General features: G+C 56.7%; 11 protein-coding genes across 11 annotated transcripts; 4 read left to right on the top strand and 7 right to left on the bottom strand.

The window, feature by feature from the left end:
• Positions 1–228: 228 nt before the first annotated feature.
• DCS_01656 (uncharacterized protein) lies at positions 229–892 on the bottom strand (the record flags this gene model as incomplete). Its single annotated transcript, XM_040798988.1, has 2 exons — positions 229–786; positions 854–892. The coding sequence occupies 2 exons, from the start codon at positions 890–892 to the stop codon at positions 229–231; spliced, it is 597 nt and encodes a 198-aa protein (XP_040659871.1).
• A 2560-nt stretch (positions 893–3452) lies between these two features.
• On the top strand, positions 3453–4303 carry DCS_01657 (malate dehydrogenase; the record flags this gene model as incomplete). Its single annotated transcript, XM_040798989.1, has 2 exons — positions 3453–3570; positions 3657–4303. The coding sequence occupies 2 exons, from the start codon at positions 3453–3455 to the stop codon at positions 4301–4303; spliced, it is 765 nt and encodes a 254-aa protein (XP_040659872.1).
• Positions 4304–5368: 1065 nt separating this feature from the next.
• Positions 5369–7054, bottom strand: DCS_01658 (putative MAP kinase; the record flags this gene model as incomplete). Its single annotated transcript, XM_040798990.1, has 4 exons — positions 5369–6000; positions 6093–6564; positions 6635–6767; positions 6942–7054. 4 exons carry the CDS (start codon positions 7052–7054, stop codon positions 5369–5371), a joined length of 1350 nt encoding a protein of 449 aa, XP_040659873.1.
• A 1602-nt stretch (positions 7055–8656) lies between these two features.
• On the bottom strand, positions 8657–9264 carry DCS_01659 (low molecular weight phosphotyrosine protein phosphatase; the record flags this gene model as incomplete). Its single annotated transcript, XM_040798991.1, has 3 exons — positions 8657–8911; positions 8961–9052; positions 9126–9264. 3 exons carry the CDS (start codon positions 9262–9264, stop codon positions 8657–8659), a joined length of 486 nt encoding a protein of 161 aa, XP_040659874.1.
• A 1061-nt stretch (positions 9265–10325) lies between these two features.
• DCS_01660 (uncharacterized protein) lies at positions 10326–11027 on the bottom strand (the record flags this gene model as incomplete). The annotated part of the gene is made up of 1 exon (XM_040798992.1): positions 10326–11027. The coding sequence occupies one exon, from the start codon at positions 11025–11027 to the stop codon at positions 10326–10328; it is 702 nt and encodes a 233-aa protein (XP_040659875.1).
• Positions 11028–11979: 952 nt separating this feature from the next.
• On the bottom strand, positions 11980–13421 carry DCS_01661 (lipid particle protein; the record flags this gene model as incomplete). The annotated part of the gene is made up of 3 exons (XM_040798993.1): positions 11980–12942; positions 13006–13305; positions 13365–13421. The coding sequence occupies 3 exons, from the start codon at positions 13419–13421 to the stop codon at positions 11980–11982; spliced, it is 1320 nt and encodes a 439-aa protein (XP_040659876.1).
• Positions 13422–14839: 1418 nt separating this feature from the next.
• Positions 14840–16783, top strand: DCS_01662 (uncharacterized protein; the record flags this gene model as incomplete). Its single annotated transcript, XM_040798994.1, has 1 exon — positions 14840–16783. The coding sequence occupies one exon, from the start codon at positions 14840–14842 to the stop codon at positions 16781–16783; it is 1944 nt and encodes a 647-aa protein (XP_040659877.1).
• Positions 16784–17025: 242 nt separating this feature from the next.
• Positions 17026–17946, bottom strand: DCS_01663 (putative prohibitin PHB1; the record flags this gene model as incomplete). Its single annotated transcript, XM_040798995.1, has 2 exons — positions 17026–17541; positions 17617–17946. The coding sequence occupies 2 exons, from the start codon at positions 17944–17946 to the stop codon at positions 17026–17028; spliced, it is 846 nt and encodes a 281-aa protein (XP_040659878.1).
• A 291-nt stretch (positions 17947–18237) lies between these two features.
• DCS_01664 (ubiquinol-cytochrome-C oxidoreductase complex III subunit VIII) lies at positions 18238–18978 on the top strand (the record flags this gene model as incomplete). The annotated part of the gene is made up of 3 exons (XM_040798996.1): positions 18238–18448; positions 18675–18852; positions 18924–18978. The coding sequence occupies 3 exons, from the start codon at positions 18238–18240 to the stop codon at positions 18976–18978; spliced, it is 444 nt and encodes a 147-aa protein (XP_040659879.1).
• A 687-nt stretch (positions 18979–19665) lies between these two features.
• DCS_01665 (H/ACA ribonucleoprotein complex subunit) lies at positions 19666–20463 on the top strand (the record flags this gene model as incomplete). The annotated part of the gene is made up of 1 exon (XM_040798997.1): positions 19666–20463. One exon carries the CDS (start codon positions 19666–19668, stop codon positions 20461–20463), a length of 798 nt encoding a protein of 265 aa, XP_040659880.1.
• Positions 20464–20939: 476 nt separating this feature from the next.
• Positions 20940–21703, bottom strand: DCS_01666 (uncharacterized protein; the record flags this gene model as incomplete). The annotated part of the gene is made up of 3 exons (XM_040798998.1): positions 20940–21074; positions 21141–21445; positions 21691–21703. The coding sequence occupies 3 exons, from the start codon at positions 21701–21703 to the stop codon at positions 20940–20942; spliced, it is 453 nt and encodes a 150-aa protein (XP_040659881.1).
• Positions 21704–23301: the final 1598 nt, after the last annotated feature.

Below are 23301 nucleotides of genomic sequence, written 5' to 3' on the forward strand. Positions count from 1 at the left end.
CAGGGCCCTGCAAGGCCGGCTCGGTGTGTCGGATCGACCGGTGCAGACATGGGTAGCTGGCCTTGCCTGCAGGTTGGCATTTCATCGAGCAGAAAGGAGAGATCCGCTGGAGCCAGTGTCTCCCAGGAGCCGCCGTCCGACACGTAGTCCGAGGTGGAAGGATGACTTGGCGAGGATGGGAGGGTTAAGCGGGCGACCGTTGTCGATGCTCGGCAGAGGCCCCACGGTTCATGCCGCTGGGGGCTGCGGGTTGTTGCCGACCGTCTTGTACAGTTCTCGCAGTTCAAACTCTTCGTGTCCCCCTTCCGGTATCTCGCCCACGACTCGGGCCGGCTGGCCGGCGACGATGGAGAAGCTGGGTATGACCATGAAGGGCGGGACAACGGTGCCGTCGAGAACCTTGACGTAATCCTTGATGAGGGCAAACTCGTTTATGGTGCAGCCCTTGCCGATGTGGACGTGACTGCCCACCGTGGCCGCTTGGACGACGGTCCCCTGGCCGACGAAGACGTGATCGCCGAGCCGCAGCGGCATGTAGGTGAAGACGCCCTTGTAGAGCCTGCCGGGCGGACGCAGGTGGGCGCCCTTGGCAAGGAAGCAGTAGCGGCCGATGGCGACGGCGGTGTTGCTGGCGGGCGCCGAGGCGCCGCCGCTTCCGGAGAGGGCGGCGGTTCGGACGAGGTCGCCACGGATCATGACTTCGGGCTGGATGACGGTCTTGCCACCGAGCATGATGTTTTGCGTGCCGACGAGAATGGCCTTGCGAGAGACCTTGTTCCCTGTATCCTGCGAGCTCAGGTCAGCTCAAGTCCGGTCATGATCAGCAATTGGACAAGGTGCTCGTGGCACGCACCGTCTCGATGTACTCTCCCTTGGCCGGACGACGCGACATTGTCGATGCTGGCACGAGCACGAACTGCGAGCGCCGTGCGAGTTCCAGATGGGTGGAAGATGGAGCATTCCCAACCCCCGTTGTTGATTGCTGATCGACGAGTCGCCTAGGACGGGCACAAGCGGGCAGGGCAGTTCGTCGTCGGCTCGCAGCCTGTGCACCTTACGAGCACGCGTGCCGTACGGAGCAAGCAATAATTAGTTAATTACTGTACAGTAAGTACTTGAGTCGGTTTGGCGGGGATGAGCAATTTGTGGCTTGGGGGGTAATAAGTACGTACCGCTCGGCAATTGTGCAGGCGCGGCTCGCATGTCGCCCGTTCCGCAGCGGGCCAGACTACCCTAGACCCGCCAGCGAGGATTTGTGACTGGCTCCACGAGTGCACTTGCTCACGATGTTACGTACTTGGGTGTGCCTGCACGGAGTGCCTCACACCGCTTTCTCGTGGCATCAGCCATATAGTTTTCTTGAAATCTCCCATACTGGCAGCCTTGTGCGTCGGGTTGACGCTGGGCCTAGTGGAAATACTTTTACGGAGTACATGATGCCATCATGCCGGCTGCTCCTTGTGCACCTATATTTAGGCATTGCATAAGCTGAAGAGATCGTACGGTGTTCTCCCGCAGCGCTCACGCTGCGCAGTACTTTGTTCTCACCAGTGGCGATTCGTCAATCCGCCGTGGGCGAAGCATACAATTACGGCCCGAGGGAGCCAAAACCTAGCAAGGAGTACGGATACTGGCTTCCCGAGATTGTTCTTTTTGGGAAGAATTGCCTTCATTTTATCGTGCCCCTGCACGCTCCGGAGCCGATACTTTTCTCCGCATAGGTGAGCAGTAACCGATTTGACTGAGCCGTAGTCGATGGCCAGTGCGGTCGGAGGAAGCCGGCTGAAACATTGCTCTGCAGGCTGCAGCGTTGACAGGGTCGCGAACCAACGAAACAGAATATGACGCATTCGCCGCCGTAGAAGAAATGAAGGACCAAAGCGTGATGTCAGGAGGTTGGGTACGCCACGAGATGGAACAATGGACCCCGCGGCACTTGCTGCTATGGGCTATAGTGAAGTACTGTACGCTTTGTTTAGGTACCTAGTAGCTATTCTGCCGCTGCAAAGCCTGCCTGTTCGTGGCTGGTGGGCGGGAAGCTGTGGTGGCTTTGGTTCTCAAGGCCTTCTAACGCGCGTCATTCTTACATGCACCTGCACCTACAGGCTACCGCCGTACAAGTACATCTGCAAGTACGTCCAAATACCTACTGTAGGTTCTCCGTACATGTAAACTCACTTGCTTGCAGACATGCACGCACGTCCTCACTTGCATGTACGTGCAGGTCCTCATATCATCGGATTGCCTGCTCCACCTAACCCTGTCCCGTATCATGTTTCTCTACCGGGGCCTGCCCTGCCAGTCTGCCTCTCCATCTCCGCGATGGAGGACTCGGCTTGCGAGCTCGACATCGTACAGGTACTCGTACGTATATGACACGACCACGCTGACTTTTTACCTACTGCTTGCATGCCTGCTGCTGACACTTACTCCTCATCATATACAGCACCCATGTGCGTACGGTCGTGCACCAGCTGCTTTCCCTTTCCCTGGACAGGGCAGCCGGCGGTGAGGACCAGAAGCCGCCAGGCTGAGCTCACCGTTCGACGTCACACGGACTGGCCGAGAGCGAGAGAGAGAAAGCCGTCCTTGGGTCATCCTTCGTCCCTCTGTGTACCGACAGCTGGTGCCTTGCTCCATCCAGTGAAAACTGACGATTCCATCGGGCGAATCGAACTATACCCGCGCCTGTACCGCCGGCGCGATGCTGCTGGCGATTAGGACGAATCATGAGCGTGCATTGCGGCCAACTCTCCGACTCTCCGAACGAAGCAGGTGACGAGGCGAGGCGAGGCGAGGCTCACGATGGCGGCCACCACCCCCACACGGAAGTGGCTGCAACCCCCCGGTTGCACAAGCTTGCAAGCATGCACGAGTCATTGGTCGCTTCCTCAACACCGTCCATGGGCTCGTACGTGCTTGACGTACAGAGTACAACTACACATCCGCCATGGAGGCTCTGTCCGTCTCTCGATGGATTCGAGCCCCCCCCTTCACCACGTCCACCGTCGGCCGCTCACACTGCTCGGGCATCCCCTGCCCTGCCCACAGGTCCCCGGAATTCTTCGCTGTCCCCTCCCCGATTAAGGCCTCCTCTGTATGCTGCCAGCGAGACTTGGTGTCGTTGCTTACTTCCTAGCCACTTTACTCTGCTTCCGGAAAACCTCACCAGTTCCGAGTTCCACTCACGCACGGGCTCCTGCATGCCGCCAGAGGGAGATCTCTAAGCGCCGAGGCGGATGCACCACTACCGACTAGTCCCCTTCCCATGCCTACCATTCTATTCTTGTCGTCGAGTCGAGACGAGGCCTGACTTTGGCCGCTCTGATGCCCAAGCCAGCATCTGTACGTATATATGTACATGGAACTTCGTCAACATCTTGATGCCTCTCCACGGCCCCCGTCCGGCGGAAGATCTACATCTGCATCTCAGCTTCGTTCCGCCAGCCACCATGTTCGCCACGGCAGTCCTGCTCCTCCTCGTCGCTTCTACAGCCTGTTCCACCGCCGTGCCGATCTGTGATACACCGACAGGCGGCGAGACGCCTGTGCTACCGCAGACGGGAACCGGTAGGTGCAGCTGAAGTGGCTCCCACCCCGTCTCTGTGTTCCGTGGAAGAGGAAGGAAAGGAATTGACTCCCAATGTGCTCGCTAGCCAGGAACCTGCCTGCCCCTCCGCCGGATGTCACTCTCAAGAAAATAGTGCTAGGCTTTGGCATTCAGAATTACACATGTGCCACCGTCGGCGGTAGTGCTGACGCCGCCGGCGCCCTCGCCATGCTATACGATGTATCCGCCTTGTACCCGGGCCAGGGCCACGAGTCGCTCTCTCCGAGGGGGTTCGAAAGCCTCACCGGCTGGGCCCTCCGGAACCACAAGGTTCCTCTGAACCTGAACAAGTCCGCGGCCGGTCGCGTCGAGCCGACATCTCCGGGCGCCTCGACCACCCGACCCTTCCCGGCCGATGCTCCTCTGAGGCTCCCAGGGATGAAGGCCCTGCCCTTCCTCGGCCATCATTACTTCGACTCCAACGGCATACCCGTCTTTGTCCTCGACCGCGGCAGGATCAAGCTCTCGGCCACGAAACTGGCCATGGTAGACGCCCCCAAGAGAGCATCCAAGGGACCGGAGGGCACCGGTGCCGTGAGCTGGCTCTTCCTAGGATCGAAGCAGGGCACCGCCGCTGTTGGTGCCAAGTTTGTCTACCGCGTCTTCACCGCCGGAGGCGTCAGCCATGGCTGCGGCAAGGCGGCCGGCCAGGACAGCACAAGCTACACGGCCATGTACTGGTTCTACGGCTAGCTAGCAGAAGGCATCCGGACCACCGGCTCGCCCGCAGTTGGAGCGTACCTCCAGAGCCGCATGCACATACACCCGGCAATTTTCCATTCTTGTTTACTCTCCCCTTTAAGCCTCCCCCTTTTTGCCCTATTGTCCTGGGTCCCGGCAAAATGTATATGGAACAGGAGTCATGACAGGACGGCGAGGCACCCCGAATGCATTGTGAGGTGCGAATTGGATAGGGGATTCCCGCCTTTGTGCCCAGCTGCATGCTCGTGTAGGCGCCTGCGTCGATGCTACCCACGGCACCGATGCGTTCGTTGGCCGAATGGCTGTGCATTTGGGAAATAAAGTACGCCAACAACCACGCCACGTTGTATTACCCCGAGCTGCGAATTTTTCATGCATCATGTACGTATACGTGTACGTGTTTGTGTAGACGAATTATACTATTTAATTACTTGCAACCCTGTGCGAATGCATGGTCAAGCCGTTGGAGAGGCCATGTTTCGCGACCGCCTCGTTACTTCCTAGCAGCTGTGACAAGCCAGCACCTCGTCGAGGAGCTTAATCAGTAGTCCCTGGGGTTTGCATGAATACTACAGGTTCTTGCACGAACACGAATTCTAGAGAACCAATATGAGTGGCAGACACATTCACCCTGATATAGGTCCGTAGTAATAGGTACTGCCAAGTCTAGTAGATAGTGTGGTTACGTACCTACGTACAAGTACGTCGGCAGGTACAAGGAGAAGGCGAAATGAAGGTAGGAGTGAGTACAAATAAGTAAGTAGGTAGGTACGGAGCAGGAGCCAGGCGGAGCGAGGCTAGTAGTGAGAGGATCGTATCCAAATCATCCTCGTCACAGACGCTCATTTCCGTCAGCCGCAACGCCCTGACGCCCGTCACCCGTGGTCCGTAAACGGGCCAGGCGACGTACGTTTTCGTCATCAACACGCTCATCACGCTCAAAACGACGCCCGATGGCGGACCCAATGATGGAATCTCGACCATTCCATTCTTGCTGGTGTGCGCATGGGTCCTTGACGCGCTCGACCTAGCGAACGGCATCTTGCAACGTCTCATCTACCTCCTCGACGCGTCCAGCCCAGCCTGGAGATCCTGCTCAAGCCCTTGGCCTTGCGATATGTACTCCTGCGGCCGAGGATCCTGGGCCGTCCACTGACCCCCCTGCTGGGGGAGAGGCACCTGGCCGGCGGCAGGCTGCTGACCTCCGCCGGCGAGACCTCCGCCAGCGCCGGGAAGGGTGCGGACGAGCTGGCGGAAGCTGTGGACCTCGTCGAGGATCACCTTGCGCATCTCGCCGACTTCGTCGAGGACTTCAAAGTCAAAGTTGAACGTGGTCGGGCAGTCGGGTTCGTCCGAGGGGTCGTGCCAGATGTGAAGGTACTGGTGCTCGAGCGCCTGCTCGACGCTGATGCGGGAGGAGGGGTCAAAGGCGAGCATCTTGTCGAGGAGGTCGAGCGCATCGGGGTTGGCGCCGGGAAAGAGGGTCGGGAAGGCCTTCTTGGGCATGAAGGGGAGGTTGCGGACGTACTCCTGCGCCCGGGGCGAGCCGATGCGCGCGAGTGTCTCCTCGTTGGGCGTGCCGAGTATGTGCAGAATCTGGTTCAGCTGGTCGACATAGTCGCGCCCCTTGAAGAAGGGCCTGCCGCCGAGGAGCTCGGCGAGAATGCAGCCGACGGACCAGACGTCAACTGCGGACGCGAGGGTCAGCATTGCATGAAGGTCAAGGCCAAGCCAAGGACAAGACGGCTAGCCGGCAGGCGAGGGGGGGGGGTCCACCTACTGGCTTTGGTGTAGCTCTGAAAGCTCAGCATGATCTCGGGAGCGCGGTACCACCTCGTCGCCACGTACTCGGTCATGTACCCCGCATTCTCCTCGGGATCGACGGAGAAGCCACGGGCCAAGCCGAAGTCGCAGATCTTGAGCTCGCAGTCGGCGTTGACGAGCAAGTTACCGGGTTTAAGGTCGCGGTGCAGCACGTTGGCCGAGTGAATGTATTTGAGACCGCAGAGGATCTGGTAGATGAAGGACTGGAAGTGGGCGTCGGTCAGGGGTTGGCCGGATCGGATAATGGCCGCCAAGTCGCACTCCATCAGCTCTGCTGGTCGGTCAGCGCAAAGTGGCAGCGGGGTAGCATCACCGGCCGTCGAGAAAAACAGGCCTCGGAGCCGGGTGAGCGATGACTGACCTTCGTACAGGTACGTCTCGTTGAAGTCCTGCGGTCTCGGAATGTCCATGTCGTACAAGCAGGTAATCTGGGAGGCGGGAAGGCACACATTAGTTTCTCTCTTGGGTTGGGCGGCGTTGAAACGGCCGACGACGTACGTTGCGGTGGCCGCGAAAGTGCTGAAGCAGCTTAATCTCGCGCAGGGCGCGCTTGGCGAGAATCTTCTTGCTGAAGACATTGGTCACCTTTTTGATGGCGACACCCTCAGTGGTCTGGTTGTTCACGGCGGCGCTGAAGAATCATCATCATTAGCATTGGCACCAGCATCGGCATCAGCATCGGCATCGACATTGGCATCAGCATCAGCATCAGCATCTACCAGGACCGCACCTGCAAGCTACGCTGCGTGCGACGCTAGCGGCAGTCGGGAAGAGTCGTGATGTGGCATCGAGCGAGGCGACTCACCAGACGATACCGTAGGCGCCCTGCCCGAGCTCCTTGGTGACGGTGTATCGTTCGTCGACGACGAAATCCTGGTTGAAGACCTTGAAGACCTTGCGTCCTTGGAGATCAGCCATGGCAGGTTGCGGGCGGCGCGGCGCCTGGTGTCTTTTCGCGCGGGGTCGACGAGATTCAATCCAAATCGAAGCTTATCGCGGCGAGCGACAGCCTCCTTCGATGGAGAGGCGGGGAACGGTGCGGCAAGGCGGGAAGCGGCACGGCAAGGATGCCTGTAGGTGGGATTCCGGAGCGGAAAAGGCAGTGGCGACGATGAAAGACCGGCCGCAGCAGCACGGAGGACGATGGGACAAGAATCACAGCTGCTTGAAGCAATGGATGATGTGATGATGGATGGGCGGGCGTTGCCGAAGAGGGGAGGGGACAGCAGTCGATTGATTGCAAGTACGTACCTTGGGAGATGCAACGTTCGAACCCAAGGTTCTCGTAGCGTACTGTACTTTGTTCGCTTGCTGCAGGTTCATGTACACCCTGTCAATGACATGTGTAAGTACTTGTACACTGGGTGGGTAGCTTGGTGGGTGCCGAGGAGGTGTATCACTACATCTCGTACTTATGCCAACATGTACATGTACGGGGCTGCGAGCCTGCAACGGCATTCGCCTGCTTCCAACTGCTCCCAGCTATGACCAACCTAAGTACTTACGCCCAGCTAGCGCCACATGCCCCGCAGTGACCAGCGATGGGGACAAGCAAGCAAGCTAGCCAGCTAGCACAGTGCGTCGTCGCCACCTGTACCAACAACATCCTCCTCCGAAATTCTTGCCGAGACCGTCTCCTCTTGTCTGATGACGAGCGAACGAGACGATTTGACCACTTTCGTGCTGACAGTGCAGGGTACTTGCACGGCGTCTCGCATAGTCTGTGAGACGATGGACGAGCGATGTGGATGTGACTGCGAAAACCAGGTCCGACACAGGAGCGGCAAAAGCCAAGCGAAACCCCTCCACGAGCAGGATTACGCGATTCCTCGTAAACCTGCGGATACATGGGGCCACACATTTCATCGTACCAAGCCCCATGCAAACCGCTCGGTGTAATGCTCATTCCTCAGGTCGTCCTCGAGCCTCAGTCATCGGCCGTGAGCCAGCAGCGCTGGACAGTTTGAATCCGTGTCCTCGACCCTCGCGAGACCTCGGCGGCCGTCGTGTTGCGCCCTCGATGCCACCCTTTCGTTTCTCGACACCCCTTGCGCTCGTCCTCCGTCTGATCTCACCTGGCTGCCACACAGACGTATCCGTAGGGCTGAAGCTGACAAGATTGGCGCGTTGGCGAGAAGCTGCCGCCTACCTGACATCTAAGTAGGTAGTATTACGCTGCCCCGTACGCTGATGCTTGCAGGTGTGCGGAGTGCGGAGTATGGTGTGCCGAGTACATATGCACTGATTACGACCTACCTCGTACTATCCACAATGCATCACGAGTAATCTGCTCGCACGAGTCTGACGGCGAGCACCCTGTTCAGTCCTATGACATTCGTCACTTTTGGGCAGTCTATGCAAGTATCCCTCTCGTATGGAGCGTAGGGGTGACGTGTTTGAAACGAGGCATGTGCATGCACTGACGGAAACACGCATGGCCTGAATCCATCTCACCTCGCCGAAGCTCGCGCGTCCAAGCCGACCTCATGAGAAGGGGCCAACCGACCGCTCATCCATCCGTCACTCGCCCACCACCTCGTTGAGGAAATTGTTTGCGAAGCGTGAGCATTGTTCAAACGCCTTCTCGAACCCGTCCCGTCCGCCGTAGTAAGGGTCCTCGACCACCTCGCCCTTCTTGCCTCCGGCGAAGTCGCCAAACAGCATCAGCTTCGCCTTGCTGTTTGCGTTACCGCGCTGCAGCCGCTGCAGGTCCGACAGGTTCGACCGATCCATGGCAAAGATGTAGTCAAATTTTTCAAAGTCGCTCGTCAGAAACTGCATCCGTCAGTCGCTCTGTCCAACAGTGGACTCGGGGGACGCTCACCTTCCGCGCTCGGTGGCGGTAGTCAGTGATGCCGTTGTCCTCGAGCGTGGACATGGTCCGCGAGTCGGGCTCATCACCCGTGTGATAGGCAGCTGTCGTCAAGAATTCGTCTCCGTCAGCCTCGGTCGTCAGCCTCGAGGAAAGCGGCCGATCGAGGCTACCAACCCGTTCCGCAAGAGTCTACTCGTCCAATCTTGTCCTTGTACCGCGCATCCTTGGCCAGATGCTGAAAAATACCCTCGGCCATGGTCGATCGGCAGATGTTGCCTAGGCACACGAACAGAACAGAGACTGGCTCCGCCATCATTGATCCTGACATTTATTTCCTTTGTTATGAACGAGCAAGAGATTTTGCGTCAAAAATTCCAGTGAGATGCAAGATGCTTCCGACAAGTCTCGGTTCTCTGCCGTACGACCCTCACGCAATGAAGGAGTATAATGCTGGTATCTGTGGTTGTAGAGGAATCACCCGAAGCTTGTTCGTTGAAGTTGTACGTGTACACCTTCAAGTACAGTATGTACATACTTACAGTATAATAACGCTAGGCTAATATTACTACTAGTTACTCCGTAGCAGAAGGTACTTGGGTGGATGACAAGCCAGAGCCGGGAACCGCCCCGCCTGAAGTATGCGGAGGGACTCGATATTGAACAACATGGGGGCGATCAGCAAGGGAAACCTCGAAACGTTGCTCTGCTGGTGGACCGTGACGGTGCAGATGCCACTTATGTGTACTCCGTGCTGTATGCTGTAACGCACACATGATGCCGGCTGGTGACGGACTTGCACTAACGTGTACGTAAATGTACAACTACTAATATATTCTTGTACATCAAGCCAGCGGTTCTCGTCCATGTTCTCCTGCTAGCTCATGTGTTGACCTCAGAGGGAGTGTGATCCGCCCCGAACTGCGAGGCGAAGGATCACGAGTAAACGAGTTGGACAGTAGTTTTAGTTCAGACTCATCTATGTGGACACTAATAGCCCCGACATGCCCTTGCATGTTCGCGAGAGAGCGACGCGACTCCCGGAGTGACCGTACGGGGATGCCCCTGACGCCAGCTTACATATATTTTCGGTTCCTTGATGCCGGAGTAGCCAGATGTACTTTTTCCCATCCTATTCGAACATTTTTGCTTCACAAGAGAGGGGATCCCAATCGACCTGACAGCGCATCTTCCGCCAACCACGTCCAGTCCCACTGACAGCCCAAGCAGCCTCTGACCCAAAAGACACGTAACGCCTTGCTAAAAAGTGTAGTATACAGGAGGATGCATCATCCGTCGATTCCCGACGTCCTGACGGCGCCTGCCACGTCAACAAGATGCTTCACCACCTGCCGCGTCGTCAGGCCGGTCCGGTGGTCACACCATCCGCATCTGGCGTTCCGTGCGAAGCGTCTCCAGCACGCCAATCACACCGTTATTGCGGATTCGCTCGAGCACGAGCCGCATGCCATCGCGGCTCCTGCCGAGCTGGTCCATGGACTTGGAAGAGGCAACCGTCTCGATGCTGCGCTGGATGCTTTTGGCGCCCCATCCGCCGATGAAGCCCGTCAGCCAGCCATCCTCGTGAGCTTGGCCAAGCCTTCCGCGGAGCTTCTCGCCCAGCCTCGAGCGAAAGACGACCGAGGTGCGAACGTCGGTCTCGTTCCGGGACGCGTTGAGGCCGCGATCTGCCTCCGACGGGACGCTAAACTGTTGTCTCTCGATGACGGACAAAACGCCCGTGAAGTTGAGGTTGCGGCTCTCCGTCTTCATCCAGCCCTCCTTGATGTCGACGACGCTGGTCTCGAGGATGTACGATGCCTTATCCCTGGAACCTCCCGTCATGCTTCGCGGCAAGAGCTTGTAAATGGCCTTTGGAAGCCGGCTCTTCTTCAGATGGATTCGTGTCGTGTGTATCCGTTGCGTGTCCGGGTCGACACGGCTGGAGATGGTGTCGGTGCTCAATACATGTGTGGCGAAGGGGTTGAGCTGTGGAGAAGAGTACCGTAGGAAGTAGGCGAGGGTGACGGTGGGGAACGGGTGAGAGTATGTGTGCCCGGTGGTATGCGTGAGGACCATGATGCCGGCTCGAGGCTTTGGCCTGTCGATGAGCCGTCGGCGTCGTTGATGGTCGAACGGTGCTGATGAAGCTCACACGGAGACTTCGTCGCTGGCCTTGGAGACTAGCACATTCCGACAGCCGATGACCTCTTGCAATCCAGTCCCTCAAGACCAATCAAAAATGCTGGCAAGAGGACGACGGATTGCGAGCGAGAGGGAGGACGAGGAGAAAGGAGCTGGAGTGGGAGGATTAGGATGGCGAGGTGGCGAAGGGTGATAGAGGGAGAGGGATAAAGGGCAGGTCCAGTCGCTTTGGAACGTTTGTTGGATCCGTCGGATGATGGATATGCCAAATGGCACCACGAGCACGGACAGCTTTTTCCGTGCTGACGTCCCTAGCCTTGTGATTGGCCAGCGGTGCGGGGAACCCTGGTCTGGGAGACGCCGTTCACGTGATCAAGTTCTACCCTCGTTCACCTCATTTACCGACATGCCGAGGTGGCGAATGACGAATGCGACAGACGTTCAAGACATGGGGAAATGCAAAGAAAAAGAAGGCCATCTTCAAGACGGTAAAATTCTGCTGAATTCTGGCGACAAGCTTTTGACCATTGCAAGTAGGCAGCCATCCACAATCTTCCCTTACAGCATCATTTTAGTCGAGTTGTTACCGACGCTAGCGTCCGTATCGGCTGCTTGTCGCACGCCGTCGACTTGTACATGTAAATGTAAGTACTGCAAGAACGGAGTACTCCGTACTCCGTACAGTAATTACTCCAAGTGAACTTACACTACATGAAAGTACCAAGTACTCCGTAGTACTTACAATCAAATACATACTTACGAAGTTGTTACTTGTACAGCATTAATAATTATTGAAACCAATGCTAGTATGCATCCCCCCTTGTATTCCAGCATCATATCATGTATGTAGTATGCACATCCTGATGTCCATCTCGACGTCGTGCCGTCATATTAAAAATTCGCCGTCGACAAAGTGCCTCAAGACGATCCACCCCTCGTCGAATGTCTTCTTCGCCATACGGACGATGATGGCGGCATGCGCGTGTCGGTCGTTGTGGATCCATACGGGATACTTGCGCCAGTTGAGCGAGTCTAGAGAGCGTATCATCTCGAACTGATATGGTGCCAATGCCAACGTTGGCTGTGTCGGCACCGACAGCCTCCGCTCGCGCCTCATCAGGTTCCTCTCTTCCGGTTCCATGTCATAGTCGTCGTCCTCGTCTTCGGTGGCCAAGTAGTCCTGATTCTGCGAGCTGTTCAGCGCCTCGTACGCGTTCTCGACTTCGCCGCGGAGCTCCTTGATGAGCAGCGGCACGCGGTATTCTGCTATGCTGAAGCTTCCCCTGCCCGTCTCATGCTGCTTTATCCGGCCGGAGCTGCGGATCGTTTGCACGACCGAGTTGCACAGAAAGGCGACGGTGCCGATGGGGACGAAGACGGCGATCATGACCATGAACGGAATGCGCTTCGTCCAGCGTAGGAGGAGGCCCGTGACGGATGAAAAGGTGGCAGGCCGGCACACTTTAGGAAGCGGCACAATGGGCATGGCAGGGTCGAGGATGACGCCTTCGCAGCCTTTGAGGTAGTTGACCTTGATGTTCTCCAGGTTTCGCCGATACGGATCCGTCTTTTGGATCCCGGTGGTGTAGTAGACGGCACTCCTGTCGTTGACGATGTTGGTGTAGAGCGTATGCCTCTTGAACTTGCGGAGGCCGCGCATGAATATCGAGGCGGGATCGGCGAGCACGGACAGCAGTGGCCGGCCGGTGTCGCGGAACTTGTCGATGGTGAACAGTTGGCGTCCCGACATGGACAAGGTCCGAGCTCCTATGACGTTCCATACATGGTTATGCCAGCCTTTGAGGGGGGAGCGAACGCCGAGGTGGGGAGACGCGAATGTGACAAAGTTCTAGGACCAGCTTTCGTCAGCAGAGCAGGGACGAGGGCGGCGACCGGGGGACGAGGGACGAACCATGCAATCAAGCGTATCCAAGATTCCTTTGGCGTAGAGCAGCCCCACGGCGTAGCGCGAAACGAGTCCGCCGAGGGAGTATCCTATGATGCTGAGCTTGGTAATCTTGCCGCCTCGACTCTCGATGGAGCGAATCTCCTCCTCAATCTCGGCGCAGACGCGGGCGCCGCCCAGCTCAATACCATCGTAGGTGAAGCTTCCGCTGTTGCGCTTGGCAAGGAGCATGTACAGCTCGTCGGGTGGGTATTGCGATCGTAGGCATTTGGCAATGTTTTTCATGTGGTTGGGGTTCCCCCAGAGCTGCGGCTCTGTGAGTGATGACGTACTGCATGCAGGTACCAAGTGCTTGGGTCGCTTACGCCGTGGACGAGGACACAGAGATGCTCAGCTTTCGGGCTGCCGCCCGTGTAATCCATGGCTGGCTCTGTATTCTGGGACATTCCTGGACCGCGTTGACGACGAGGCTCTGGTGTTTGCTGGAAGGATACTGGAATTGTTCCCAAGTAGGATGAAGTCGGGGACTCAGCTCCAGGGGTAGACCGTAGGCATGAGAGAGTACATGCAAAGAATGTACTTACTGTACTCTTCGGAAAGCCGGACGCTTGGGGCCAATCCCCAACGCGAAGGGAAACGTGTTCCGCGGTGAGCCCGGCACTGTCGCGGCCCAACAACAGGCCAAGGCGGCAGCTACGGCGGGGTCCTGTCGCTGTTGGGCCTGTAAGTACAACAACTGTAGGTGGAAGTAAGTACTTGGAGTTCTGGACAGCGGGAGCGGCGTGAACGGACTTTAGGGTCCGCCACAGTTTTTCCCTCTGAACCTTGGGGCCAAGGTTTCGTTGCAAGGCCGATGTAAATTCAATACAACTTTGATTGTTCATCTCGCATGGCACAACCGTTTCGGAAATTTGGACGCCTATCAATTCTATGCACCGCTCAAGTTTCGTCCATGATACTTGGCCAATCGAGATCCAGCCTACAGATGCATTTGACCTGACACGAGCAGGAGCATGAAGCAAGTAGTCCTCCGTATTACAGCATGAAATCCACTGTTAAATGCAAGCAAAACCAAGTATTTGCTAGCCGCCAGCTGCTTACATGTACGAACATATTGGTACAGGTGTTGCTAGAAAGTATTGATGACTCTCAAAATTACACACAGTACTCCGTAGTAGGTAAGCACTTGTCCTTGGTTCTAAGGGGCAACCTCGGCAGGTCAAGGCATGCTCATTGAGACCTCTCTGTATTTAAACAGTCCGCTCAATTCCTTGAAGCGCAGACTACACGAGTCTTCTAGTACTGAAAATTCAACCTTGCTACTTAATTATTTGTACAGTGCTTGACCTGGACCTCCATAACAATCGCCGCTATTTCGGAGGTGCCTACGGAGTACATCGTACTAGGTACCAAGGTATTGCGTAAGTAGGTAGGTACCCCAGTGCTCCTGCACTGTAGGTAGTTGTGCTAGCGCCCAATCGCTGGTCACTTCTTCAACGTCACTCTTCTCTTACATCTCCTCTCCACGCTGCATTGACACTTTCACACACGCCCAACTGCAAATCTCCTCTTGACAGATTGAATTGCCCCTCGATACACCTCTGTTCAGTCGTGGTATGCCGTGGTATGCTGTACGGCGAACGACACTCACCAGGGTTCCCTTCCGTGCGATCCTTTGGCAGCTGCATCTCGTCGTCACTATCGCTTCCTTTACCTTGTCATCACTTGTCGTGCCTGAGACGCGCTACAAGGTCACCGCAGCTTGCCAAACGAACATGGTATACGCCTCAGGAACCATAAGATAAATCCAGACTGCAAATTCCCGTCATAAAATCTCGCCATGAGCATCCAGCTGAAGCACGTCCCCTGCCCAGCTGGCAACAAGTGCACAGCCTTCCAGTGCATCTTCGGGCATGCCAACGAGCAAAAGCAAAAGATAGTGCCACCTCGAGAGGAGAATGAAGCACCATTCCGTGATGAGGACCCGACAACTCATGATAGTCCACGGAAGCGACTCAAAGTGGACCAGGGGATGAGGGCAGCTGGGGTACGAGCCTCGTCTGGCCAGCCCACCGACGAAGCCAATACAGCTACTGGCACGGCGCCGATTGAGACGAAGCCAGTGCCACATCGTTCGCTCTCAAAACCTGAGCCGTCGATCCGTAAGCCAGCTGTCACCGCCTCGCCGGCGTCCCAGAAAACGTCATGCGTAACCGGTGATGCAAGCCAAGTGGCTGGGAAGAAGACGGCTGTGCCGCCGCGAAAGGCGGAGAGTCTCAATCCTCGGTTGCTGAAGAGCTCTCCCGCAAGCCACGAACTTCGACTCAAGCTTGTCAGGATGCTCCACAGCGAATTCTCTCGTCTCAACTTGGAGCTCAAGAAGGACGCCATGGACGACGAGCTGAAGCTGGTCTTGTCCGACCAAGACCTCATCATCAAAGCCCTCGACGAAGAGCAGAGAGTTGCACAGGAAAAGCCGGCCGTGTACTCGAACGTGATGAAGAACCAAGTCATGCAGCACAAACGCATGGGCGTCTCGCAGTGGAAAGCCCAACGCGCCAAGGAGCTGCAAGCAATGCGGAAGGTTGCCGGCAGCAAATCGTCGAACTTGGCCCCGAAGACGATCCATACCGGACTTCCTCCTTCCGAGGAGGTCAAGATTCTGCGACGTCTCCTCACACCGATAGAAGGCCTCTCCAAGCATGGCTACGTCGCCAAGGTGCCTACGGAGGAATCCATCCAGTCGACCCGCAACGCCGTCAAAGCTGGAAAAGGCTGGGAAGTGTGCGATCGCTGCCAGCAACGCTTCCAGGTGTTCCCCGGCAGACGCGAAGAAGATGGAGCGCTTGCGACCGGAGGCAACTGCCACTTCCACTGGGGGAAAACGTATATCCCCGCGAAGGCGCCTGGGGACAATAGCAGGGTACCCAAGCGGTTTCAATGCTGCAGCCAAGAGGTCGGCGAATCCGCAGGCTGCATTACCCACGACAACCACGTGTACAAGTTCACGGATGCGAACCGGCTGGCTACTGTCATCAACTTTGCGGCGACGCCGGAGAACAGCATCGTCCCGACGGGTAGGGCGGTCTGCTTTGATTGCGAGATGGCGTATACCGTCCACGGCTTGGAGCTGATACGCCTCACGGCGACGTCATGGCCCACGGGCGAGGAGCTGCTGGATGTACTCGTCCAGCCGCTCGGAGAAATCTTGGACCTCAACTCTCGCTATTCCGGCGTTTGGCCGGACGATCTCGCTTACGCCGTCCCATGGACCGATTGTGCCGACCCTGCGCCGTCTAATAAGAGCAGCGAGGGGGCCGGAAGCGAAAAAGGCGAAGTCATGCCCGGCAGAAAGAAGCTCAAGAAGGTGTCGTCTCCCGTCGTCGCGCGAGACTTGCTATTCTCTCTCCTCTCGCCATCGACACCCTTGATCGGACACGGTCTCGAAAACGACCTCAACGCCGTCCGCATCGTCCACCCGACGGTCGTCGACACGGTCCTGCTGTACCCTCACAAGGGAGGCCTGCCGTTCCGGACGGCCTTGAAGAAGCTCATGTATGATCACATGAACAAGAAGATACAGCAAGAGACGGGCCCCAAGATGCTCGGTCACGACTCTGCCGAGGATGCGCGGGCGGCCGGCGACCTTGTACGGCTCAAGGTCATGGCACACTGGCAAGACATGAGACGCGCGGGCTGGAGGCTGGTGGACGGCGAAGTGCTTGCGCCGATCCAAAACAACGCCAAGGAAGGCAGCCTGACGGAGAGCTTTATCGAGTCCTAAGGGCGCTCGTTTGTAGTTTGCCACGGAGCGCGGATGCATCCGAGGCCTCGGAGGACGGTGGCAACTTGACGGTGCGTGCGATGCCGTCAAGCGGCCACTCAGGTAGAATTCAAACTATTCATCACACATGTACAAAGAGAGACGTCGGCCCTTGTTCTCAGAGTAGAATTCCATGACCGCTGTTGAATATACATCTCCTCAAGAGCGATGAAGTGGGGAGTTCAACCTATTGAATAATACACTCAAGCCCTGCCGACAGATAGCAGATACTGACCGCCGCCACCGTTCTTTCCACCACTCGGCAGATACGCCACGTTGGGGTTGGACGCCAGCGTTGCTGCAATCTCCCTACTCGCCTCGATTTTTCGAATTTGGATCAAGCCGTCTCCCGCCTTGGCGATGGCCTTGCTAATCTCCTCCGCACTCTCGGCCTCACCCTCGGCGCGAATCACGTTGGCCTGCCTCTCTTGCTCGGCCTTTTCGACAATGAAGCGGGCGCGTTCGGCGTCCTGCTGGGCAATCTGCTTCTGCTCAACGGCCTTGGTGAACTCGCGACCAAAGGTCATGTGCGTGATGGATACGTCCTCGAGATCAATGTTGAACTCGGCAGCGCGCAGGGTGAGGTCGTTGCGGATGCGGTTGGAAACGGCCTCGCGCTGGGTGATGAGCTCGGCGGCATCGAACTGGGCGACGATGGCCTTGAGGACTTCGTTGCCGATGGAGGGAAGGACACGCTCGTCGTAGTCGACGCCGAGGTTCTGCAAGCACGACACCGTCAGCACTTGCTTTCCGTAGAAACGAAGAGGCAGACACGGGGTACGGCATGGACAAACCTGGTAAATCTTGGGTAGAGCCTCGACGCTGGGTCGATGCAGCACTCTCAGGGTCAAGCTGACCATCTGCAGGTCCTTGCTGCCCGTCGTCGTCGCGATGTTCCTCGGCTTCGTCCGCACGTCGAAGATGATGCTCCTCTGGAGCCAGGGAATGAGAAGATGGGTACCCTCATTAACGACATCGTTCTTGACACCGGATAACCTGTCGAAAATGACGGCTCTCGTGCCACCCTTGACATCGTATATGGACTGGCTGACGAGGAAAGCACCGGCCGAAACAGGAACGGCCATGCGGTACATCCAGTTGAGGGCTCTCGCTGCGTTGGCCATATTGGCGGCGCCGGGGGCTGTATGAAACTAGCTAGACGACGGCGTGTTGGCTTTGAGAAGATGGAAGTTTGCGAGATATTGGTAATGGCAAGCTGGCAAGCTCATGCCGCTGAATGAAGCTGCATCGGTGAGGGCTGATTTTCGGGGTGAAAACTACGCTAAGCCTGTTTGGGTAAGCTCGGCCCAGAGTGGTCCGCGGTTTTCAACTTCCTGCTTGACCCGACGATCGTGACCCTCAACTCCTCCCAGCTCTGATCAACCGACAACAATAGCGCTGCGAATCCTGAGACGATGAGACCGACACAGACTATGAACGGTGGCGGCGCGCCCAATTGGAGGGTTGGCCAGTACGTTGATTCCCATGGATCGAGGACGAGCGTCGCGTCGTGCCGCAATTATCGCCACGAGACGGCTGCTGCATCATCACTGCGATTCCGAAATCCCCTTTCTGATGCCAAAGCTAACTTGTACCGCAGCTTCCTGGGAGACTGGGGATCATTTGGTGAGTTGCATTCATCGAGTTCGCCATCGAATCTGCCCCGGAGACGGCGCTGTCGCCGGGGGCAGGGGTGGAATGGTGCTGCGAGAGCCGGCGTCGAAGGGCCGCTTGTCAATTTCCAAATGAGCCTCCGCTCCATAGACAAGCGCTCTTACACTACGCTGGGAATCGATCCGATTATCGTCGCAGCATTGGCCCGGGGATCACATGCTAATCGGACCCTATGCAGGCGGCTCCAAGCAAAAGGGCATCGTCCAGTACGGCGTTTCTGCGAACCGACAGAACCCTTTCGCCGGCGCTGTTCACGACGCTATCTTCAACACTTTCCGCCGTACCAAGAGCCAGATCTTCTACTGGCTGCCGCCTATGCTTGCCGGCTACTACCTCATGGACTGGGCCACTGAACGGTACGAGCCGACCGGGGTGACGACTGAGCCGATTGCGCGACGCAAAGTAGACTAACGCCCAATCTTGATAGAAACCACTATCTGTTCTCCAAGGCGGGCCGTGCCGAGTTTGGCGATGACGAGTAAAGGATGGACGTGGTTCGAATAGGGTTCTTCGTGTCCATGTACATCATTGTCTTGACAGGGTGGATAGATGAATAGACATCTCTCGCAGCTTTGCATGATGCCAGATGTGTCGGTGCGCATTGATTCGACATCTACGACCGAGGGTGCATCCTGCAAACCAACCTAAGTCGGCCTCAAAATGGAGTAATTTGGTGCTCGATTGACTTAGCCCAAACGAACCTATGAGATATACCTCGCTATCGCATCGAAGAGTCAAAGGATACCATAGAGACAGTGGGCATGACGAGCGACCGAAGAAATCAAGTAAATGATTCGAATGAAATTTCCTTCCTCTACTGGCTCTTTCGTTCATTCTCGTCATGCTTGCCAGGCATTTGCACAATGGACGCGCATCCGATTGTGTCACGTGACAGACATCCGGAGCCGGCCCTATGAGTGGCCGAAATTTTTACGAGAGCTCGAGCCCCCCCCTCCAAGCAAAAAGTTCGGATTAGAAAAATTTCGAGGTACAGCGACAAGCGACAGCAAGTAATTGCCCAAGTTCACCACCATTGTCGCTCATTGGGCTCCGCGCTGCAAGCTCCGAATTATTCCTAGGTTGCCGGTTTGAAAGTTTGATCTTTCATTCTCGAAACTGTCGCCGCACATACCCTTCGAAATTCCAACAGACCCACCCAAATCGAAGCGATGGCCGCCGGGAGACCAGAGAAGAAGGAGAAGAAGGAGAAGAAGCGCAGCGATGATGCTGGCGTGAGCAAGGTCAAGAAGGACAAGAAGGATAAGAAGGACAAGAAGGACAAGTTGGCGGCTGCACTCGAGGACCAGCTGCAAGAGGATGCCGCCGCGGACAGCGGCGTCAAGGCGGTTCTAGACGACGTCGACTCGGATATGGAGGAGGCTTCCAAGGAGGAGCTGCCTCTGGAACGCACCGTCGTCTCCTTCGCGGTCCCCGTGGCGGACGAGAAGGGCATGAAGAAGGTGTACAAGACGATTCGGAAAGGTGGGCCCCCCTCAGTCCATTCGAGTCTCTGCCGTGCGGAGCAGCAGAACATGCGTATGCTAACGACATTTCCAGCGGCCAAGAACGGCACTCTCAAGCGCGGCGTGAAGGAGGTGGTTAAAACGCTTCGCAAGATCAAGGATGCCGCTCCTGGCACTTTCCCGGGCGTCGTCGTCATCGCCGGTGACATCTCGCCGCACGACGTCATCTCGCACATCCCCGTGCTGTGCGAGGACTTCCATGTACCATTCATTTTTGTCACATCGCGGGCAGAACTGGGCGCATCAGCGAAGACGAAGCGCCCGACCAGCGTCGTCATGATCATGGAGAAGCAGGAGGGCAAGAAGAAGGCGGCGGCGAAGGCGTCTGACAAGGACGGCGAGGATGAGGGCGACTTTGCCGAGAGCTACACCTCACTCGTCAAGTACATGCAGAAGGAGTACACAAAGCAGGCGTTCTGGGCCAAGGGCGAGTCGACGGCATGATGGGGGGAGCAAGACAAGGTGCATACGTGTTGTAACTGGCGTGAGGTTCTGATCTGGGTGTACGAATACCAGAGGTTTGGCTTGCGGGACCAGATGGGCACGACGGCGTTCAGGTATCTATCTATTTATGCAATGGATGCATTCACAGACTGCGGATTAGCCATTTGTGATGATGAAGATGATGATAAGATCATCACTACACACGACGTGAGTAGAAACGAAACACTGTTCATGATACTAGACTGACGACACAACGTACTTGTAGATAGCTACGTTGATTACTATCTGATGAACGATAACGACAAAGGAAATGAGCCTACGGCCGGGTCGAATTCAAGGTGGTCGTCCAGGCGCGAGACTCTGGAACAGTGGTTGTTGATCGCACAGTGTAGAGGCAAGCGCTTCAGGCTCAAGGTTCTGGCGGTTGACTGCTTCCTCGAAGGGACAACTCGACAGAACAGATGGACGATCAACGTCTACTCAAAAGGGTTGGTGCGAGTCCCCCACCAGTTCAGGAAGAGGGACAGGCCGACAGTCTCGAACAACTTGGCAGCTACGCTAACACCAACAGTGTCCACAGGCCTCTTCTCACTGAAGAGCTGCGTGATGAACTACAGGACCTCTGTCAGCATTGGCCTCGTAAGGGGACGCAAACAGAGTGGGGGACGGGAACGTACGCCAGGGGCGGCGGTGGCGGCGAAGATCAGGGCACCGAGGTAGGCGGCGCCCTTGTAGGTCATGGTGCCGGTGGCATTGATGAGGGCAGCGACACCGTAGCTCTGGAGACCGGCGCCGACGAAAGAGGTGCCCCAGGCGATGGCGGCGCCGGAGGCCTCCTTGGACTTGATGAACTCCTCCTTGGTGTTGGCCGCCTTGGCGCGCTGGTAGGTCTTGCCGAAGAGGGGGCTGAGAACGGCGAGCTCGATGCCGTGGTTGAAGAAGGTGCCGAGGGCAATGGCCGATGGCTTCACGGGGGGGAGATCTGCGACGGAGGTTAGATGATCTGAGGCGAGAGAGAGTGGCGTGCGGTGGTGCGAGGGTGCGAGAGCGCGCGAGAGAGGAGGGAACAGTGAGGGGCGCATCGGGGCAGTTACACGGCGCGAAGTAGTGTATGAATAGTCACTTGGGAAGAAAGGGAGCGGTGCAGAGGACGGTAACATGTTTTCGTGGGGACACAGAGTCGAGGCAAAGCCAGAGGAAGGTGGAGTGAGCGACCGGGTGGCTTACAGTGCAGAGACATGCTGGCGGGATCGGAAGCAATTGACGGAGAGGTCGTGGAAAATGTAGGCAAATATGATGGTGATGGTGGTGGTGTAGATGTAAAATGTCGCAGCGAGGCCGTGCGTTGTTCTGATGGGAGAGTTCTGACGGGAGGAGAATGATGCAACGTCCAAGTGGGTGCGACAACAAGGGACGTCTTCCATGGTTGGTCTGTTTAAATACCTGTCACGGTCCGTCCAAGATGTACTCGAAGACTCGGGGAGACCCCCCGGCCTCATGCCATATCGATCTCGATCGGGGCAAGCTGCGGAACAAATCGTTGTGGTTGGCTGTCTTCCCTCCGTCACGACGCCCCTGCTTGGCTGGAACGGAACCAGACTGGCGTTTGGAGGAGATGTGTGTCGTCACTGGGGTGATGATGTCACCAGCCACGCCCGATCGGCAGTGATTGGTACGTGTAAAGTTAGGCGCAGCACCTGGGTACGTACCGGTCCGAGGTACCACATCCAAGTCATGCGTGCCCGTCACAGGCCCGTACAAGTGCGTCCCGTCATCATAGTCATGACAGGATGCCACACGCACCAGGGCCACAGGCACACAGGGCAACATGTGCCCCCAACAATTCAGCCTATGCCGGCCGTAGTGGAATGGGTGAACACCTTCTCGTCGAAGGTGCAAGTAGTGCGCTTGAATAAAGGCGGGGGGTTGGGGCGCACCCAATACGTTGTAACTTTGGCAAGAATGAGGAACGTCTTTTTTGGTTCTTCGTGGGGAAATCGACCTATTCGGAATATGTCAGTGTCCTGTCGAGAGAATGAGACGAGACAGCAGCACCGCGGGGGGGTGATTTCGGTTCTCATCGTGTGCCGAGAAATCATTTGCGCCGTTGACCTCGGCGAGCGACCAGGTCAACAACGAAATGGCGCGGGGTCTGGCACCTTGACGGTGCCGTGTATGAAAATCATGGAGAAGGCGGAAGGTACTCTGTAGTCGATGCCATGTTGGACGGTCATGGCTCCGACGAAAAGAACGGAAAACATGGGCAGCCGCCAAGGAGGTGAACGGTTCGTGACCGATTCGTAGGCCAAGCATCCTGCATTGGTGTTTTGTTACAGCCGTCCAAGCCGTGAACCGATCTGGGCCGACTCATAAGACGAGAATTCTGCGTCGGTGATCAGTTACAGCCGCTCAAGACGTGAACTGTGCTAGACCGATTCAGAAGATGAGCATTCTGCGTTGGAGTTTTGTAGCGTGGGCAGCCGCCAAGGAGGTGAACGGTTCTTGACCGGTTCCAACAGTAAGCTTTCTGCGTTGGTGATGCGTTACGTGGCCAGTAAAAAGTTTTCTCGGTCGGTTCGGCAGAGAGGATATGAATTTGAATTGCAGGATGGAAGGAGTACTCGACGTGCCTTCCTACGTGGGCCGCACACGAGTACTTGCCAGACTATCGATACCGAGGAAGCGGTGAAATCATCACGACCGACATGGCGCACCGAGAAGTGCAATCAATCCACTGGCATTGATGGCCAATTGTAGGTTGGGCTGAGAATGGCAATCTCAATTCTCGTCATCCCCGTCGCCCCGTAGCGAATGTGCACGTGTTGTGCCCGTGGTCAG

Source organism: Drechmeria coniospora, chromosome 01, assembly GCF_001625195.1.
Source record: "Drechmeria coniospora strain ARSEF 6962 chromosome 01, whole genome shotgun sequence".
In the NCBI taxonomy this organism is placed as follows: Eukaryota; Fungi; Ascomycota; class Sordariomycetes; order Hypocreales; family Ophiocordycipitaceae; genus Drechmeria; species Drechmeria coniospora.